At 41.2% G+C, this 13554-nt stretch overlaps 1 protein-coding gene across 2 annotated transcripts in view; it reads right to left on the minus strand.

The window, feature by feature from the left end:
- rbm20 (RNA binding motif protein 20) overlaps window positions 1–13347 on the minus strand; it is a 253185-nt gene extending 239838 nt beyond the window's left edge. For both annotated transcript variants that reach the window (XM_073026846.1, XM_073026845.1), the window contains exon 1: window positions 12769–13347. In XM_073026846.1, the coding sequence (XP_072882947.1) occupies window positions 12769–12875 (107 nt within the window). In that variant the 5' untranslated portion in view covers window positions 12876–13347. The remainder of the gene's footprint in view (window positions 1–12768) is intronic.
- Between the last annotated feature and the right edge of the window lie 207 nt (window positions 13348–13554).

Raw genomic sequence — 13554 nt, forward strand, 5'->3', positions numbered from 1 at the left:
ACTTCATCCAATCCAAAGCCTTATTTATACAAGTTTTAAGAACTAGGAGACAACAGTTAAGTATTTACTTCCAACACTGTACTGAAGCCAAATGAGTTTCACAAGGGCATACAACATTGCTGTCAAATGAGTGTAACGATTGATCGATTAGAAAGATATTTCATTGTGAAATTCAAACTGAACTGCACAATATTAAATTGCATTGTATCCACATAGTGACTGGAGAGCTGTAACCCTAGATTAACTGAATTCATGAATGTCTGGCCCTTGGTTCATATGATCTAAGCAAGACTTTTTTTTAAAAAAGCTAATCCAATTATATCTATCTAAAAGTAACCAGTCAGACATAATTCAGTTCTTATCTAGGGCTGTTTAAGAAAACAAACTTGAACATATTTAAAAGTGGATAAAAAATCCTCTCTCTGCCAAATTATATTTAAAAAGTGTAAACAAAAGAGAGATATTAGGATCTGGAACTAAACAGAACCTATTCGACTGGACAAATAAGTGGGTTGTGGAGGGAAAGGGACAATCAACATTTCAGGTCAGCACTTCTCAACACGACTGAACGAGGGAAGATATCCAGTTGGAAGAGAGTGGAAGGGGCAACAGCTGGTGGATCCTGGCGGGGAGAGGTAGAGGAGGGAAGGGTGAAGGCTGGAAGGTGGAGACAGCAAAAGACCGCAGATAATGCAATCTGAAGGGAAAGGAAGGTGGAGAATGAAACCAAACAAGAAGGGCTGGGCAGATAGGGACAGTGGGAGGAATGGTGAGGTGATGTCCAGCTGAAGGAGAGGAAAGAACCTGACTGATAGGAGCTGGGAAAGGTGTAGGCAAAACTGGGCGGATTATTTATTGAGATAAGGTGCGGAGTAGGCCCTTCTGACCCCTTGATCCGTGCTGCCAGCAATTCCTCAATTTAATCCTAGCCTAATCATGGGACAATTTACAATGACTAATTATGTCAGGTATCTGGAGCACCCAGAGGAGCACCCACTCCTTACAGTCAGCGGCAGGAATTGAACCCGGATCTCCTGTACTGTAAAGCGTTGTGCTAACCACTATGCTACAGTGACACTCGAGCAGGATGAGAGAGGGGAAGTAGATTACCTGAGATTGGAGAAATCAATGTAGATAAGGTGTCCTTCTTCTGGTCTGAATTTGGCCTGAGCTAGACAGGGGAAGGGTATGAGGACAATATGGGAACGGGGAGTGGAACTGACATGTTGATAATTGTGAGCTCTGAGCGGTCGTGGTGGATGGAACACGGTGCTCGGCTGCAGACAGTGTTTCACTGGATGGAACACGGTGCTCGGCTGCAGACAGTGTTTCACTGGATGGAACACGGTGCTCGGCTGCAGACAGTGTTTCACTGGATGGAACACGGTGATCGGCTGCAGACAGTGTTTCACTGGATGGAACACAGTGCTCGGCTGCAGACAGTGTTTCACTGGATGGAACACGGTGCTCGGCTGCAGACAGTGTTTCACTGGATGGAACACGGTGCTCGGCTGCAGACAGCGTTTCACTGGATGGAACACGGTGCTCGGCTGCAGACAGCGTTTCACTAGATGGAACACGGTGCACGGCTGCAGACAGTGTTTCACTGGATGGAACACGGTGCTCGGCTGCAGCCAGTGTTTCACTGGGTGGAACACAGTGCTCGGCTGCAGACAGTGTTTCACTGGATGGAACACAGTGCTCGACTGCAGACAGTGTTTCACTGGATGGAACACAGTGCTCGGCTGCAGACAGCGTTTCACTGGCAGTATCATTAAGTGTGAGATCCTGCAGCAGGTCAATTATTCATCAACATATCAACAGCTCCTTTCCCCCCACAGATTCTGCTCAGCCTGCTGAGCTCCTCCAGTAAATCGTTTTTATCTCAACTATGGAATTGGATTATGGTTACTTTGTGCTTTATCCTAGCAACATTTAAGGGTCTCTTAGGTATGCACGTGGATGACAGAAAAGTGGAGAGCTATGTAGAAGGGATGCGTTAGATTGAACTTTGAGTTGCTTAAATGTCAGCACAATGTGGGCCAAAGTGCTTGTTCTTACTGTACTGTTTCATGCTCTTCATTTCAATCAACACACCTTAGGGCATTTGCCTAGCAAAGCTTTATCCTGTTCTGAATTGACATTGGACCATAAGACATAGGAGCAAAATTAGGCCAATTGGCCCATCCAGTCCACTCTGCCATTCCATCATGTCCATCATATCATCCCTCTCAACATTCCCCCCATACTATATTTCACAACCATACTAATCAAGAACCTATCAACCTCTGCTTCAAATACTTCCAATGACTTGGCCTGCACAGCCGACTGCGGCAATGCATTCCACAGCCGATCACAGGTGATGAACTTTGTATTAGGGGATAATGAGAAGGTGCATAAATTTTATCTCCTAAATGACAGGTTGTGTGTTTTGATTCCTAGACCCTAAAATGTGAGCACAAAATCTAGCTTGGCTCTCTAAAAGGATGCTGCACAATCATGTGAGACCTGAAACCAAAGGTACACAGATCCACTCATGTGAATGTAGAAGATCCCATGTCACATTCTGAGGAGTTCTCCTGTAGTCCTGGCCATTATATCCATTCCACATCTGATCAGTATATCATAGCTGGTTATGAGAAAAAATCTGTGTGACCTTTGGTATCATGTTTTCCTTTTTACACAATAAAATACTCTTCATTGACTGTAAAGTCACATTATAGAAGTTGATATATAAATGTGTCCACCTGCAAACTTTATCACCTAGATCATAATGACATTATAACTCATTCCTTTTATGACTGTCAGCATTGCAAATGGAAAACTTCAGCTACATTTTCTATGATCCTTCGGGGGGAGAATATCCACCTATTGCAATGCTTGTACTTTTTGTGACATTTACTACGATATTCACATAACCAAAAGCATATCATCAGTTTAAATGATTTGTTCCTGAGGATCAATTGCATGCAAAAAAATGCAAAACTTCCCTTGGAAAACAAGATGATAAGGAATTTTTTCGCCAGAGGGTGGTGAATTTGTGGAATTCATTGCTACAGATGGCTGTGGAGGCCAAGTTATTGGGTATATTTAAAGTGAAGGTTGATAAGTTCTTGATTAGTAAGGACATCAGAGGTTATGGGCAGAAAGCAGATGAATGGGCCAAGAGGGAAAATAAAGGAGCTATGAGTGAGTAGTGGACAAACTCAGAGGGACGAAAGGCCTAATTCTGCCCACGTATCTTATGATCTTTTGGTCTTATTAAATCAGATATCTGGCTTCACTTGGAGTTTTAGGTTTTCAAACAGAACCGGGGAATGGAAGGAGAAGAGGAAATGGAAGAATTGAAATAGTTTGTTGTTTGGAGAGCCAAGCGTCTGGAACACCTCGGTCAGATCAAATTGAAAAAGGAAGCCACACTGTTGGCTTTATAAGGAGTGCATGACACAAGCAACGAAGCAGGAGAGTGGGGGGCAGGGGGGAAAGGGATAATCCGATACTGGAGACATTCTGCAAAGACTTTAGCTCAGCAGTCTGCAGATGTAGCAATTCTTTAGCCACACATGCGCTGCCAGCCACACTCTGCTGAATTCTAAAGTCCCAAACAAATCTGGCAAGAAACATACTCAGAGTACATCACACTTTACAACAATCTGATTGAATATTCGGGGATGACACCACCACTTATCAGATAAAGGATTTCTGGAAAAATTTAGGCTGTGTGCTGAAATGCAATTTTGCTAAACCCTGGCGGGCAAGCACGCATGTCTTAAATGCTTTGAGGTGAACATGTGAGTGTATCTATTATTTATGCCGCAGATATTTTTAAGCTGTTGATTGGCTGGAACACTTTGCTGCTAGCAACTCATTCTACGAACCGCAAACCCCACCCCCAACCTCATCCTCCCACTGTGCGGAAGGCCCGGACAAAAATCATTTTCACCTAGTTCAATCCATAAACTACCGGTACTCATTTGTAAAGCAGACAAACACAAGTACACATGGATCATGTTTGTTAGCAGATTTCTAGCTATTACAGCTGTGAGCCAGTAAGTTGAGCAAGGATCAAAGGCAAATGGAGTTGCTATTTTTTTGAGGGGGGTGAATGTTGATTGGTGTTTCCCCATAGTTTAATGACAAGTATACAAGTATATCCTGTCAGGACAGTTTCTGTCTTATTGCATTTAGAATAGTGAGTGTGTGTGTGATTTACTACATATAGTAACAGGGCATCACAATAGTGTAACGCTTTATGGGTTCAGTTCCAGCCACTGCCTGTAAGGAGTCTGTACATTCTCCCCGTGACCATGTGGGTTTTCTCCGGAGGTTCCAGTTTCCTCCCACATTACAAAGGCATATTTGGAGCATACCATGTTGGAACTGGAAGCATGGCAATTCTTGTGGGCAAATGTTGCACTTAATTGTACATTTTGATATCTATGTGACAAATACAGCTAATCTAATCTAACCTCAATATACAAAAAGAAACAAACCTTCCTTCTTATATGTGTGCCTATTCAAGAATGGTCAGACACACAAAACAAAGTGCCCACATGTTCACAAAACGTGTACACAATGCAAGTGCAACCCCAATTACCCTTGAATTATACTCAAAATTATTAACCAAAATTGCAATCCTCAACTCTCATAATAGAATGCCAAAAAAAATGACTGAATGATTCTCATTTCATTCTAGAATAATTTTAAATGCTGTCTGGTGTGTACTTGCACTTTATATGATAATCCGCATTTGTGGATTATCCATTACTATAGTCCATTACTATAATAATCACTGAGAGCCACACATCAAAAATACCTATATGTCCTCTACCTAGAGTTATTTCCAATTAGATTTCCAGCAAAGAACTGACAAATTATTTCTATAGCAGCCATTTTAAAGGGAGATTAATTACTGTCATCTTAATTAAAATTCCACTCTCTGGTTGAAAAATGAGGAACGATTATTTCAGTCTGGGGAGGAAGGAATGGATTATGTTTCTGTTGAAGTAGGTTTTTTTTGCAAAAGAGCTTTACTTTAATCTGGCAGGAACACACATGTTTCAAATCTCTCCTGAATATTTCTCACAACTGGGAAGTCTGTGGCCCCCCTTTAATTGCGTGAAAGTCGGACTCTGGAATAAGCTTGTAAATATTGCACGGTATTATGTTTGGTTTCTGTGGACTTCCGCGTTATACAGGTAGTGGAAGGTTCCTCTTTATAATTTGCTCGTTCGTGACATTTGTGAGGTATTTATGGATTTATATTTATAATCCCTATTTCATTGAGAAAACGCTAAAGAATTGTTGGTTTTCCTCGCAGGATAGGCTGCTGGTACTAAAATATGCGATTGGTCCCAACACACTCGGGACACGCGGAGACGATTCGGAAATGGCTTTGTTTCAAGCATTAATACCTAGCATTAAGATCCTTGTACAGAGCCGATGGCGACTTGATGTAGAGAGCGCAGATTAGGAAAATGTCTGTATCTTGGAGTTGAAAGTCGGAGAATGAAAGTTTTCTCAGGAACCATGCTGCTAATTTGGCCAAATAGACATCCGGGCACCGAAGACGTTTGGAAGAGCTTAAGGCAACGGTGATGAAGGGTTTCGGCCCGAAAGGTCGTTACTACCTCCTCCCATAGATGCTGTCTGGCCAGCTGAGTTCTGCCAGCATTTTATGTTTTTTATTTATTTCCAGCATCTGCAGATTCACTCGTGTTGCCTTAAGGCAACGGTGTATCCTCTGCCACAAGTTTCGCTAACAAGTCGTGAGCACACAACAAGGAAACAGAAACATTTCATTAGTTTAAACACGTACTTCAAGAAAGTACCGGGATAACTAAGTGAAAACGATAAGATTATCATATTTCTGGCTCAGAGTTCACTGACTATTTACCAAAATGTAATTTTTCCAAAAATGATAAAATATGATGCGGTATGTAAGGAAAATCAGAACTGTGCGAGTGGCAATCACAGAGTTAAATTTTCAATTTGTTAAGGATACTACGCTTGAAATTAAAGCCCAAGCATAATGATTTCAATTAACAGCATTGTAATTTAGACCAAGACCATAAGATAGAGGAGCAGAATTAGGCCATTTGGCCCATCGAGTCTAATCACCCTTTCATCATGGCTGAAACATTTTCCCTCTCCGCCCTAGTCTCCTGCTTTCTCCCCATATCCCTTCATGCCCTGATTGATCTAGTTTATTTTGCTTCTCGTACAAAAATTAGTTTATGAGGAACGTTTTCCAAATTGTTTATCAGTGCGTTCAGAACGGATCTTTCTTCACAGAGTCCTCTTAATAGTCCAATCAAATAGAACTGATATCCACGTTCACGTACATTTAAATTCAAACAAAATCACTTGTAGATCCTATCACAGGCAACAGCATCTAAACGTACAAACAACGACACAACCATACAAACACTGACACAGCCGTACAATCACACACACACACACTTATACACACCGACACACCCATACAATCACATACACTTACAAACGCCGTCAAACCATACAATCACATACACGTACAAACGCCGACACAACCATACAATTACACACACGTGCAAACACCGACACAACACACACACACACACACACACACACACACACACACACACACACACACACACACACACACACACACACACACACACACACACACACACACACACACACTTTTGTAATCCAGTCACAGAAACGATCACATAAGAACAAACCTTAAAACCCCTGGAAAGAAAAATAAGTTTACCGGCGACAAATAAATGTTCAAACACACACACACATAAACTTCTTACGTATATTTCCCTGCACACACAGATTCCCACTGTGTTGAATAAGCCTCAGGATTTACAAGTCTAATCGGTTATTATGGTTTGCAAGCTGTGTATCAAGTAATGAGCCACGGTCTCGGTTGTTCTCGGAACAATATTTAAAGGGAGACAAGTCTAACCACAGATTCAACGTATTTTGTGCCATTGTCGGCAGTTGCGGTGAAGCCTGAATGAATGCTCGTTGTTCATGGTCCAGAAAGTGGGGACAAGCACATTTTGGCACATTGTAATTTGCAACAATTACCCCCTGAAGGGAATAAATATCCCGCTGCACATTTATCAAATAGTGCAATAGCGTTTCAAGACGAATCATAACAAAGTACTTCAAGGTGTTTACAGTATGAAACTGAAAAGAAATCGTAAACATTTTGAAAGTGGTCCAAAATATTAAATTACAAATTCGAAAGAAAAACATTCATCTTCACCCAACTCTGCTAGAGTGTAATAAATAATCGGAACTGGGTCGGATATTGATATTATAATTCGCTGTGCATACATTTCGTTGTTATATATAAGTCTGATCAATGGAAAATAGAACAAGTGTTCGTAGTTATTGTTGATAATAGTGCGAGCGATTTCAGAGAAACTTGTACAGGAACTTAAATGTTTAAACAGACAGATTGTAAACAGGTGGGCAACAGGGAAACCTAATGATTACTGGCCGCGCATTGCGAACGCCCCGGCACTATTAATTATAACCTGTGGTTTGATCTGTTGACTTTAAAGCCTACATGAAAATTGAGACAAGAGGCAAAAATAACACCTAGTTCAGTAATGATGTTCCAGGGAAGGGCGTGTTTAGGTTGGTTACCATCCTTCCTCAGAATGTTCGACAACTGAAACCGATGTAAGCCGAAATAGCACAGTAACTTGCTTAATTCGGGGAGATAATGTCTAATACCACCAAGCGAATAACTGTTAAGCCTAAAATAAATCTCCTGGGGGTTCACTCTGTATCTCTCGGTTGCTGGTTTCCAAATGTTGGATCAAGTCGGAGTGAATGGACTTGAGCGAAAATTCAGGCCGAAACCTCACTGATAGAGTGTCCTACAACACTTCAGACAGTACCCCATTGACCGCGTTTCGGTGTCTCTGAAAGCGACTTGAAGGACGGTTTATCAGTGAAGGGCCTCAACCAGAAACCTCAGCCTCTGATTTCGCTCCATTGATGCTGCCTGCTTGCTGAGTCCCTCCAGCGTTTTTGTGTACGTTGGTATTCATGTAAGTCCGACTCTAAATAGTAAATGTAACATTGGCACTATGGATTTTGATGGGCTTTATAGGAAGGGCGTTCTTAAAGCAATTCCATTGCTAAACAACCAATAATAATTGTCTTTGCAAACCGTTTGAGTTTTGCTCTGTGCTTGCTTTAGTCCTTTTGTAAATGCATTTTATAAGGAATGGTGTTATTTTTGGAATAAAAACGCTATGTGACATTAAACAAGACATTTCTGCCATGAAGCTCAGTGAGGCAGAGGGACAGAGGGTATGCCACTTAACGCCGGGGTCACAATCACTGATTATATAGCATTTTGAAAAATGAGACAAAACGCTGTTGTTACTGCAGACCTGAAATCAAATGTTCCCCGGCCTGTTCAACATTTGCCGCATTCCTTTTTTTTAAATGAAATCTAATTCGTGTCTGAACCACATCGGCATCATAATGGGAAGAATGCCGATCAAACTTCGAAAAGGAACAATATGAATCTAATAGAAATTGTAGGAATTAACAAAGAACTGACGTGTTTGATTGCCTTTTCGTTGCTCGGAATTGAGTACAACATTGCTGTATAAAGGGTTGTTGTTATAATATCGTGTTCAAGGCAAAAGAACAAGAAAATACTGCAGAAACTGGAAATCTAAAATTAAAACAGAAAATGCTGGAAATCCACAATGGGAATGGGAGCAATCATCGACAAAAAAAAGGCGACATCTCAGCGGGTCTTTACTGGAGTGATTAGACTCAAGAAACCAGGAGGGCGCCCACAAGCCTGGCCTCCTACTCAATACGATCACGGCTGATCTGTCCGGGACCGCATCTCTTCTTCTGTGTAACACACACACAAAATGCTGGAGGAACTCAGCAGGCCAGGCAACATCTATGGAAAAAAGCACAATCGAAGTTTCGGGCCGAAACTCTTCAGCAGGAAGGACCTCTTCTGTGTAGGTTCCCAAATGACCTTAATTTCTAATTCTTTCAAATGTATATATAGTATGTACCTCATATTAAAATACCTCCAGTGATCTAGCCTCCACAACCTTCAGAGACAGAGAATTAGAGATTCCCCATTCCCTGCAAAAACTCAATTCAGTCTTTAATGACTATCCCCTTCCGCTGTAAGTACGTTCTTTTGTTGGAGTCTCTCCCTCTTGTGTAAACGTCTCCAACATCTCGTCATTATGTTTCCGTAAAAAAACAAATTATATGGGAGCAGAGTTAAGCCGAAACCTTTGATCAATAACCAATCAACGTCTATTTTAAATATACTGTACCCAGCGAATGTAAGATCACCCCTCCTCCCTCTAACCTGAAAAGACTACAGACCCGACCTGTCTAACCTTTGCTGATTCCAGAAATTAACCAGTAAATCTCTTCGGCTTTCCTCCAACGTATAAGTCTGCATACAGTATTACATACACCGGGAGGACGACACGCTTCGTGCCACGGACTTCGGAGTTCAATGCCGATGTCTTCTGAAAGGAATGCGTTAGGTTTCTCCCCCGGTGCTCCGGTTCCCTCCCACAGTCCAAACACGTGCCGGTTATTGACATTGTCCCGTGTTTATGTTAGCATTAAGCCGGCGGTTAACAGGCTATCTCTAAATAAAGGGGTCCAGTGACAAGAGAGCCTGTCGCGACAGTTCAGACATTATTTGCTTTCAATATCGTGAAGGTTTTAGATGAAGCTCATTATTTCTGCGGCTGATGCTGCGCTTTTAACGACAATTTCAAGCAAGTGCCTTGTTTGTTTTCAGATTGTACGCTGCAAAAATACCTGAATGTCACCTTCAAAAGATGTGTATACAATTCCAAATGCGACAGAAAACAGGAGCTGCCCAAACATTGACTTGAAGACAAACGTTAACATGCATCTTTCCTAAAGTAACATACTTTGAGCAATTATAAATAACAAAAAATAGACATGAAAATAATTTTGGAACAGCGGGAAGTCCACGCTTCAATTTGTTGCAATCATTCCAGGTGATTGACTTTAAAAGACGTTTCATTTCTTCCCAAGCAATTTAAATGTATCTGCAAGGTGAATCTTTTAAAGTGAATGCTTGCTGAATTGTAAGTAAACTTCGCAATTTTACATCAATTCTCACAGACTCCGATTTAGTTCATTAGGGGCAAATTCATTCTAAAGCGAGATCCCATTCTAACGCCGTGTTGTCCGGAAAGATCCACTGTTTTACGAAGTAGCAGATATTATAAGGATCTCTTAAACAGGCATATAATGAGGGAGCGAGTTTCCCTTAACGGGAACTGGGACTGACTTGTCAAAGTATTGCCATTTTCTGACAACGTACAAATCGATTTACGAAGCTACTGTTTCAGAATTTCGAGCGCACACTAAAAAGAAATTTTAGATTTTATCTGGAACTATTTTCTTCCAAAAGTAGTACTAAGCACGGAGCTTGAAAATCTTGCTTGTTTAGGGGACTGAATTGTGAAACGAACTGCCTTGAGCTTGAGATGTGTGCTACACATTTGAATATGGATACTATATATCTATGGAGCGGGTTATATGCCTTTGTGCGAGCTCAAAGAGAACTTTACAGGAGGAAACATAATGTGTAAAATCTTTAATGAGACATTTGAAAGGCCATCATAATTTCATTTTGAAGAAACTGTCAGATTGGAATTACTACCGTTATCATCCAGTTTCCAAAATGGGCTTTGAATCTCGCCATTACGTAAAAATAAAAATGCAGTATATAATGGTAAGTCTTTTCCCGCTTTTGCACACAATCTTCCACAAACTCCCAGTAGGAACAGTCAATATTCTAGCACTGCGCAGTCGCACCATGCGTCAGCGATTTGCATCTTCGGCACATGATCGTAATAAAATAGTCATTCCAAACATTATGACTAAAAATGTTTTCTTTGAGGGTTCTCTGCAATTTTCTATGCTATCAACTCAAATCTATAAAATACAAATTAACGAGATTTGCTTCCCATTTGAATTTATAGATTTATCCATCTATTATAGTTTGATTTGAAATGAGATTATCTTAATGTTGCATCCAAGTGTTTACACTTCATTTTGCTGACTTTAAAGAGATCCATTTACTTGTGATAGTAAATATAGATCAGCATTATCCCGCATGTTTACCGTTCTAAGTCATTTCCCTTCAATTGATTTTATCCTTACATTTTATCTCCCCCAGTGCGCGTGTCTTACCATATCTTGGACCAAGGGTCGTTTACAGATCTCAGGCAGCAAGGACGTGCCAGTGTCGCCATCGGCTCTTCTCGTTAAGGGAACATATCTGGGTTTTGTCTCATTAAGAGTTGAAGTAAACACTATTCAAATGCCCATGTTGTAATAACCTCGGAGCTTCAACGTGTTTCCTTCTGCTATGCCCAACTTCTTATTTTCTCAAACCAGCTATTCAAAGTTTTCCCCTAAACATCCTGCCACAAGTGGATCTAATTGAATGGGTCCAGCATTGCGATCTTAAGATAAACAATGTTAAAAATGATTGCTTTATTCGCCATCAGCCATTAAACTGAAAACAAGTCCCAGGCATCGAAATATCTTCCATTTATATACTTTTAATGAAGCTAGGTACCCTTCTTCCAGTTACAAAAAAATCCTTTTGTCAGAAATAATAGTGTGTTTATTTGGTAAGATGTAAAGGAGTTTGTTTGTGTTTCAAGAGAGTTGGGTAATAATGTGCATTGTTACTGAATGAAAATTTCAGACAGTTAACAGCAAAGTTTGAAACTACCCCGCTATGATCTGTAGCTTACAGCTTTCTAGAAATTACTCTTTGCCTTGTCCTAATGTATAGGCAAATTTGGAGAGAATGTTTTCAGTATTAACCTATTTGTCAGTTAAATATAAATGCAAAAAATATATGTAGGTATTACATCCAATATTAAGTAATGCAAGCAACTACTTTATAAAGTTACAATTTATAATCCATTAACAAAATGACTTAGGCCACTTGAAGTGGGGGGGGGGGGGAGAGGAACACAGATATTTAAGTTTTTTTTCGCTTTCACATTATTAAGTAATCGTTGCCTGGTGAGACTTAAAATATTTTTTAAATTGAAAAGATCCATTGCACACCTAATAGCTAAGAGTCCAGTACTAGTGACCTGTAATACACACCAATCGCTTACTCTTGACGAATAAAGAATTGTTGAAAATAACCGCGACAATTAACCAGTAAAATACTCTCACTTTCTCTCCACACCAGTCGAAACATTGAAAAAAATGCCTCCGACGCACCGTTTTCTCTGCTCCCAATTAAGTATATATTGTTTAAAAAACAATCATCTACCCTTAACAAATAAGTTATGGAGAACTTTGATCATTAACTAGTAAAATACTCTCTCGCGCTCTCCCCCACTCCACCATCTCAAGCTCCTCAAACACAAAATTTTGCCTGCTCCCAATTAAATATTTATTGCTTAAAAACACAGCTGCACAAATTGGCTCAACTCATAAAAAGTGACAGCCGTTTCTTTAATATCAGGCAGGGGCTCCAGATGGGCAGTTTGTGATGCCGACTTCCTCTCACCGAGTTTTCGAACCGCTCGGGCAGATGATTTCTGCCGCGTTTATGGATCGCCTGTGCGTTAGTCATGGTACCAACTAAACATGCACATTTGTTCTCCGCTTTTGTCAGAGGGGGAAAACTGTGGATTTTTATGCTTTTCAGGGATATGAAAGGATTTGAGTAAATGTTCTGATTACCTTGATGTGGTGGGTGGAATCTGTGGCTGCCCTGCTGATGTTTCTGGATCGGAGCCCGGAGTTTGGGCAGCCATGTCACCAGTATTTCTATCGGGTTGTTTGTTCATGCCGCAGTCGCTGGTTTGTTTCTTCCTGCCAGCGATACCTGATAATACTCTGCCTCCCCTCTAACTGTTAAGGATCCAGTCCCAACAAGAGCACTACGGCGAAAAACTCCCCGTCGCTGTCGCTTTAAAGAACGGATGGGACCCGGCTTGATGTGCTCAAAGTTGGAGCAAGCTCCCGAATCCTCGGTTTCTCCGATTTCTCCTCCGGGGATCTCTGACAACTTCATTCACTCTCTTGAAGAGCGCCTTCAAAGGGTTAGGCAGGAAGCAGGTGAATTTACGGAAGAAACAGACAGAAAGTCAATGGGTCGCCCAGCTCCTGCTGATAGGCCAGCCTGTCTCCCAGTAAGTGCAATTGACGGACAGCAGACGAGAACATCGACATGCCCTTCTGTAGTTGATGCGTCTGGAATGCTATTAGTCAGTCACCCAGTAGGTGCAGAATCAGCCCGCAAGCAGCTGCTATTCTGATACCCCGGACAGCAGCTGGGTCAGATTGCAATGTGGCCAGTGTAGAGCTCTCAGACACAACCTCCTCTGGATACCCCGTACCCTGTATGACAGTGCAGTCTCACTGTCGTAAATCAGGAGAGAAATTGTTGATTAAAAATAAGCCAGACCACTGCTTCGCACCCAAAAAGGAGCGGCAGTTAATAATATTACTATAAGTACATGAATG

This window comes from Hemitrygon akajei, chromosome 23 (genome assembly GCF_048418815.1).
Source record: "Hemitrygon akajei chromosome 23, sHemAka1.3, whole genome shotgun sequence".
Classification (NCBI taxonomy): domain Eukaryota; kingdom Metazoa; phylum Chordata; class Chondrichthyes; order Myliobatiformes; family Dasyatidae; genus Hemitrygon; species Hemitrygon akajei.